Source organism: Solanum tuberosum, unplaced genomic scaffold (genome assembly GCF_000226075.1).
Source record: "Solanum tuberosum cultivar DM 1-3 516 R44 unplaced genomic scaffold, SolTub_3.0 scf00078, whole genome shotgun sequence".
In the NCBI taxonomy this organism is placed as follows: domain Eukaryota; kingdom Viridiplantae; phylum Streptophyta; class Magnoliopsida; order Solanales; family Solanaceae; genus Solanum; species Solanum tuberosum.
The window spans coordinates 389897-397598 of NW_006239005.1; the positions used below are offsets into that span (position 1 = coordinate 389897).

General features: G+C 35.7%; 1 protein-coding gene across 1 annotated transcript in view; it reads left to right on the forward strand.

Moving 5' to 3' along the window:
- Positions 1-7383, forward strand: part of LOC102597840 (probable LRR receptor-like serine/threonine-protein kinase At1g53440) — a 10391-nt gene extending 3008 nt beyond the window's left edge. The window contains exons 2-24 of the mRNA XM_006346584.2: positions 747-924; positions 1049-1120; positions 1433-1501; positions 1563-1634; positions 1706-1777; positions 2448-2519; positions 2592-2663; positions 2796-2867; positions 2934-3005; positions 3082-3150; positions 3381-3449; positions 3574-3639; positions 3810-3869; positions 3957-4004; positions 4096-4145; positions 4368-4735; positions 4909-5104; positions 5182-5319; positions 5613-5731; positions 5911-6121; positions 6208-6445; positions 6543-6693; positions 6865-7383. Of these exons, the coding sequence (XP_006346646.2) occupies positions 747-924; positions 1049-1120; positions 1433-1501; positions 1563-1634; positions 1706-1777; positions 2448-2519; positions 2592-2663; positions 2796-2867; positions 2934-3005; positions 3082-3150; positions 3381-3449; positions 3574-3639; positions 3810-3869; positions 3957-4004; positions 4096-4145; positions 4368-4735; positions 4909-5104; positions 5182-5319; positions 5613-5731; positions 5911-6121; positions 6208-6445; positions 6543-6693; positions 6865-7266 (2936 nt within the window). The 3' untranslated portion in view covers positions 7267-7383. The remainder of the gene's footprint in view (positions 1-746; positions 925-1048; positions 1121-1432; positions 1502-1562; positions 1635-1705; positions 1778-2447; positions 2520-2591; positions 2664-2795; positions 2868-2933; positions 3006-3081; positions 3151-3380; positions 3450-3573; positions 3640-3809; positions 3870-3956; positions 4005-4095; positions 4146-4367; positions 4736-4908; positions 5105-5181; positions 5320-5612; positions 5732-5910; positions 6122-6207; positions 6446-6542; positions 6694-6864) is intronic.
- Positions 7384-7702: the final 319 nt, after the last annotated feature.

The following is a 7702-nucleotide window of genomic DNA, read 5'->3' on the forward strand; positions in this document are numbered from 1 at the left end:
AAAAAATTTAAGTTTGTTTTTAAAAAATATTATCAATTTCAAAAATTATTTTTTACTCTAGTAAAAATAAAAGATATTTCTCAAAAATATTTTTCATTCATAAATCAAACACAAAATCTTTTCCGAATAATATTTTCTACTTACCAACCAAACATGAGAAAATAAGTCAAAAATCAACTTGTTTTCCAGGAAAACATTTTCTAGGAAAACATTTTCCTTCGTACCAAACACACCCTTAATGTATAGTCAATCTTTAAGCTATGATGAATTATGTTTAAACTGATAGCATTGCCAATGGCCAATATGATGCATTATGTGAAATTAGTTATCAATTTCCTTGCTAATCCATGGTTGAATTATTCGTAACTAACAAAATCTTTTGATAATCCATGGCTAAAGCAAGGGGGTGCCCAGTGGTTTGGGCTTGGGATTTCCATGTTGGAGGTCTCAAAGTTTGAAACCCCTTGCCAGCGAAAGCAAGTTCTGGGTCAAGTTTGTCACACTAGGCTTGCCTAATGCGAGTTACCTCTCTGGTATGGTATGCGAGTTATTGCATAGAAATGGGATTTTTACCCTGTAGGTAGTGTCTGCGGTCATGAAAAACTACATAATTTGTCCTTGTTTAATTCCTCTTTGAACAGCTCAAGTATGACAGTATGCAAGAGTTCAACAATAGCATACTATTTATGATTTCTCACATCTGAATATTGTAACGATTGTGATTTAATCTAACTTCGATGTCACAGTAAAAGTTCTACAAACAATATCATCGAAACTTGGGAACAGATACTGGAATGTCAACCGAGCCTCTTGTACGCAGGAGAGGGATTTTAACATGACGGATCCTAATTATGATGAAGTTTTCAGCAATGTAAAATGTAATTGTTCATTCAATAATGGCTCAGTTTGCCATGTTGTAACAATGTAAGCTCTGCTTTGATTTTTAAAACTTCACATTTTACTCTTAATCAGAAAGTTTTACAGTTAAACAGATGCCATCTTCTGCATCATGTAATGAGAATTTCTTACACTTTTTTTGTTGATACAGCCAATTGAAGCGTCTTAATATGACAGGAATTCTGCCTCCAGAATTTGCAAATCTTACTCATCTGCAAGAATTGTGAGTATCAGTTATAGATTTTTCTCCCCTTTCCGATTACAGAAACTTTTATTCAATTGTTTTTATAAAATCGTAACAGTAGTAGCAAGTTAACTATTTGTTGCTTTTATACCCTTCGAGGTGGCCTAGTGGTCTGGGCTTGGGAATTCCATGTCGGAGGTCTCAAGTTCAAAACCCCTTGTCAAACGTAAACAAGGGGTTTGCCTTCTGGGTCGAGCTCGTCACACCAGGCTTGCCTAGTGCGGGTTACCTCTCCTGTGTGCATAAGAGTGGGGGTTTTACCTGTGGCTTAATCAATTTTTGCATTTCCAGAGATCTGACTCGTAATTACTTAAGTGGATCGATTCCCTCAAGCTATGGCCAGCTTCGCGTCACTAATTTGTAAGTTCTTTTCTGTTTAATCTTTTCAATGAAGAATTTTTGACATTTTGTTCAAACTCAGGTCACTCTTGGGTAACCGTATCAGTGGGCCGATTCCGAAGGAGTTAGGTGACATTTTCACACTGGAAGAACTGTAAGTTGAAGATATTGCATACTTCCTTTAATTTTCTACATATGTCACATTCATGAATTCCATATTTTCAGAGTTTTGGAAAATAATCTACTTGAAGGACCTCTTCCTCCGAACCTTGGTAGCTTGAACCGCCTCAGAAGAATGTAAGACATAGATTCAACGTCTAATATCTACTTATTGTTACATCTATTCCAAATTATTTGGCACTTTTCAATTCCCAGTTGTCAAACTAAATTGCATTTCTTTCACCGTTTTTATTTGGAAAGAACTGTCAAGTTCATGAGGTTAATGAAGTATATCCTACCCATGATAGAACGATTTTACTCACTAATGTATTGGTACCTAAAATAGTGGTGTCAACGAACCACTCAACAAGAGCAAAATACGCTCAAATTTATTTGTGCAAAAGAAGAAGAAGTTCAGAAAATTCGTAAGGAATAATCTGAGGAAATAGATTTATTTATAGCCATAGAAGTACTGTTTCTGACAGTTTGCAACCTTCCAGAATACCTTAAGAGAAGTACTATTTCGGAAAGTTTCCTTAAGATTGTTGTTTATTTGTAATAATAGGATACTTAGAACAATACTTTGCAGAACTTCGTAAGAAACATCACTTCATATTCCCTTCATTTCTCATTTATTATTATTATTATTATACCCAACACTTTTAATATGAAGAAAGAGTTAATCGAGTCTAATTTAGCTCCAAAAGTTGGTCAAATTGTATCAAACATAAGCAAAAAGTGTCGATCAAATTGGGATGAACAGTGTGATTTTTCAGTTATCATGGTTAATTGATGGATCATTTTGCAGGTTGCTTTCTGCCAATAATCTCAATGGAACTATACCTGAGAACTTCAGCAACCTTAAGAACATGAGAGATTTGTAAGCAAGAAAATGTTATAAGAACATTTGACTTTTGTGCTTCAATCTCTTAACTCTTTCGTCTGTTTGCAGTAGGATCGATGGGACTAGCATATCTGGAACCATACCAGATTTTATTGGCAATTGGACCGAAATGGATAGATTGTAAGTATGCATCTTGTAGTTGTAAATGTTGATGGAATATTCTTCTCCCGGAAGGATTCTAAACTTTAAAAAAAGCAAAAAATTGGTATCATACATTGTATTTAATAGCAAATATCATGAAACTTTTTGCAGAGACATTCAAGGAACGTCAATGGAGGGACCTATTCCTCCTACAATATCCCAGTTGAAAAACATGACACAGTTGTAAGTACACACGTCTCTCGTACTACCTGCTATAGCGGAAGTTCTCATGTGCATTGTTGTTTTCAGGACAATATCTGATTTGAGAGGAAAACAAATGCAATTCCCAAATCTTCAAGGCTTGAGGAATATGACAAGGCTGTGAGTAGTTGGAAATTTAGCTATTACATCTCTTCATTTTAATTTCGTATTCTCATGGTTCTTTAGTTTGACTCAGGACTTTGAGAAATTGCTCAATTTTTGGTCCGATTCCGAGATATGTAGGTGACATGCCTTTGAAACTTTTGTAAGTTTGTCATCTCCTCTTTCGATTTTTTTTTTTTGTCTATAATACAAACCTGGAATTACCCTATATTGTATAAAAGGAAAATCTTCTACATACCAATGCATTCGTCGTATTTGCATGATGGAGCAAAGATTTTCACTAATTGTTTGGATACCACAGTGGTTTGCTTTGCTGTCTAGTTTGATGCTAAACCTGCCTGCTTCTGATAACAGTTATTTAATTACTTGCAGGGACCTGAGTAACAATATGTTGAATGATACAATCCCAGATACATTTGAGCAGTTGAATTTTGATAACATGTAGGTACCTTGCAAGTGAAACTTTTACAAGTTGAAGCATAAATCTTGTACATGTTTGTTTTATTTCTTTTCTCTCGAAGTTTTCATTCGGTTATAACAAGCAAAAGTTTTATCTGCAATGTAGGTTGCTTGGTAACAACACATTAAGCGGAGCAATTCCCAGCTGGATGTTTAGTAAAAGAGAGAACATGTTGGTATTTGCTCAATTTATTCCGTTTTCCTCATCTTAGTAGTAAACTTTGGTTATTATTATAGTTAGCCACACTTCAAAGTTAACAGTTTTTTTCCCATAGCTTTTTGTTTACTGCAAGGACACATTTACAAGAATTTGATGGCGTCGACAACTACAATTTTTTGCAGTGATTTATCATACAACAATTTCACCCATACAACTACTCCAGGATGCCAGTCCTCTACCATGTGAGCATTCATTTATTATTGCTTTTTTTATTAGTGAGAATTTCGGTCCTTTAACTACATAACTTACTAACATTCTTTCTTTAATAGAAACTTAGCCGCCAGCTATTCAGATACAATGAACACGTTCAAAAACATGTAAGTCCTCCTAAATGTTGTCTTATGCATCAGGTGCTAGTTTGTTTGATGCCTTCTATCTATTGTCGGCTTTATCTATTCGAAATTGTAGGGATGCCTGGTGTTCCATGAAACCCCTCATTTGTCCCACAGAAGCGAAATGTAAGAGTTACATCCTATTAACCTTATTTTTTTTATACCTGAAAATTAATAAATGAAGTAGCAGTTTGTCAAAGGACCTCAGGGGTTATGTCTGGATCGTTTACCACTGAATCGACTCTTGGAGTGGCAGACTGTAGAGTTTGAAGTACAAAAGCATAGCCTTGGAGTTGAGAGATAATTTCACAACCCTTCCTCATGTTATGGTCTTTATGTCAATTGCAGATACTTCGCTATTCATAAACTGTGGAGGAGGTAGAACTACATTTGAGGGAAATGATTATGAGGAGGACAAGATCAGTTCGGGTCCATCATATTTTTCTTCGTCCTCCGATAAATGGGCATTCAGCACTTCAGGAGTGTACGTGGGTCGAGTAAATGCTAGCTATATTGCAACAAATACATTTTCACTAGATGTGTCCGGTCCTGACTTTTACAACACAGCACGCCTTGCCCCAAATTCTCTCAAATATTATGGGCTTTGTCTACGAGGAGGTAGCTACAGAGTGCGCCTTCACTTTGCTGAAATAATGTTTTCTAATGACTCAACATATAGCAGCCTTGGAAGGCGGATATTTGATGTAGCAATACAAGTAAGTTTGAGGCCTAACTTCTTTTGTAAATAATAAATATGTAATCTAAAATGTTGATTTATTCAGTTCAGATATGATTTGGTCACTTGATGTAGATATACTGAGTTCTGATATGATTGGCAACTTTCTGATTTAATATTGAATGTTGGAGATAATTTTGATTTCTTACACAGGGGAGAGTAGTTTTGAAGGATTTCAACATCATGGAAAAAGCTAATGGTGTTGGAAAAGGTCATACCGAGGACTATGATAATATTACTGTTAGTAGCACTCTGGAGATTCACTTGTATTGGACCGGGAAGGGGACTAACGCCATTCCAGAAAGAGGTGTATATGGACCTCTGATTTCAGCTATCACAGTGACACCAAGTCCGTTTATCTCTCTCTGCCTATAGACTTTACACTTTTCTTCCCTCCCACAATCTTATCCCATTTTCTTCTTGCAGACTTTAACACAGGCAACGGGTTACCTGTCGGAGCAGTTATTGGCATTGTACTTGCTTCAATTGTGGTGGTTCTGATAGTGTTATTTGCTCTGTGGAAGAAGGGCATTTTTGGAGGGAAAAATAATGAAGAAGAATTAGGTAAACATACCTCAGAATTAATTAATCACTCTCTATATTTGATATGGTGATACTTTTGTTGTGATAATCAGAATTATTTACGAGATTTCTAGCTGCGACATACAAATAATTATCTGCCTGTAATTGACCAGCATTGAGATGATTGTTCTGTTGGTGGATCGACATCATGACATATCATAGATAGTTAGCACACAACTAAATGCTCATGACTGCTTAAACTATATATCTTCGTCATACAGATGTTTTAGAAGATCTATATATACTGACGTTTGCAATATTCTTCTCGTTTACAGAACTCAGAGCCCTTGATTTACAAACAGGTCATTTTAGACTTAGACAAATTAAAGCTGCTACAAATAACTTTGATCCTGCCAACAAAATTGGTGAAGGAGGGTTTGGACCAGTTTACAAGGTATCAAATCTCTATCTCTCTCTACCCATACTGATTTTGCGCAAGGATAGCTTGTGGTTCTGTGGTGATATTTCCTACTGTGCGTAACGTTTATAGGAAAATAGCTGATATAATCCATATCCTACGTTCTTCCTTCCGTGTGTGATATGATCGTTGTGAATTAATCTTGCTATCTGTAGGGTGTACTCTCGGATGGTGCAGTGATAGCTGTTAAGCAGCTGTCTTCCAAGTCGAAGCAAGGAAATCGTGAATTTGTCAATGAGATAGGCATGATTTCAGCTCTACAACACCCAAACCTTGTCAAGCTTTACGGTTGTTGTATAGAAGGGAACCAGTTATTAGTGATATACGAATACATGGAAAATAACTGTCTTGCTCGAGCTCTCTTTGGTAATGCTTTGCAATAACATTTTGAAAATTATTAATCATGTAATGATAATTTTATGCTTATTAGTCCTCGTATTCTCCTTTCTTAGGCCGTGACGACCAGAGGTTGAACCTAGACTGGGCAACCAGAAAAAGGATATGCTCAGGAATAGCAAAAGGGTTAGCTTACCTTCATGAAGAATCAAGGTTGAAAATCGTACACCGAGATATCAAGTGTACCAATGTGCTTCTTGATAAGGATCTTAACGCTAAGATTTCCGATTTTGGATTAGCTAAATTAGATGAAGAAGAGAACACTCATATTAGCACCCGAATTGCTGGAACAGTGTGAGCCTTCTTATCATAACTATCTCTGTACTATCATTTGAATTTGTTCGTCATGGTCAGTTTGAAGTATCTTACATTTCTTTTTCCGTTTTTGAAGAGGTTATATGGCTCCCGAGTATGCAACGAGAGGCTACTTGACAGATAAAGCTGATGTTTATAGCTTCGGAGTCGTTGCATTGGAGATTGTCAGTGGGAAAAGCAACACAAACTACAGGCCAAAAGAGGAATTTGTTTACCTTCTTGATTGGGTAAACTATCTTTCTACTAATATCTGCAACATTATATCTTTAGTTTAAGACCACAAGATGCAAATGTCTTTGTTACTTTCTTAAACTCTGTACGGAGGTATCTTTGCATATTTAGTTTTTCTTTTCTCTAGCTAATTTGATGTTTGCTATGTATGTGAATGTTTGTTTTAGGCTTACGTCCTACAAGAACAGGGAAATCTGTTAGAACTAGTGGATTCACATCTCGGTTCCAATTACTCCAAAAAAGAGGCAATGCAGATGATAAATATTTCTCTTTTGTGCACAAATCTCTCTCCTACTCTCCGACCATCCATGTCTTCTGTGGTGAGTATGCTCGAAGGGAAACTCCCCGTGCAAGCACCAATAATCAAGCTGACTACATCAACCAACGAAATGAGATTTAAATCGTTTGAAAAAGTTTCACATGACAGCCAAACAACATACTCTCAGGAGTCTCAAGGACAAGCACCTTGGAATGATTCGTCAGGGTCAGGGTCTCTGCCTGCTAAAGATGAAAAGTTTAGTTCCTCCAGTAGACTTCTTCCAGATCTTTATGATATAAACATAGATTGATTTTGATTTTGATTTTCACACAGGATCAAATATTTATTTTCTTGTGTATACTACTTTGTAAATTTACTTTAATTTGCATCTCATATTGTACTTGACAATAAAACTTTGTAAACTTGCATGAAAATCTCTATTTAAAATGTAAGTAAATCATATCATATATATATTATTATAAGTGGGAAGCTCCTAACCTCAAAGTTGGATTACCATTTTACCCTTATCTTACCTCTAAAATAAATTAAATATTAAGTAATAGTTATAGTTAAATTCATGCATCAAACAAGATCTTAATGCAATCATATATTCATATACTAAATGTGAGTAATGAAAAGTCTAATAACCTTCAATTTTAATTGGTAAGATAAGTGGGGTAATGAAGAGTCTATCAAAGACACTGACACAACATTATTTAAATTCCCTTCTTTCATCCAAATTTGGG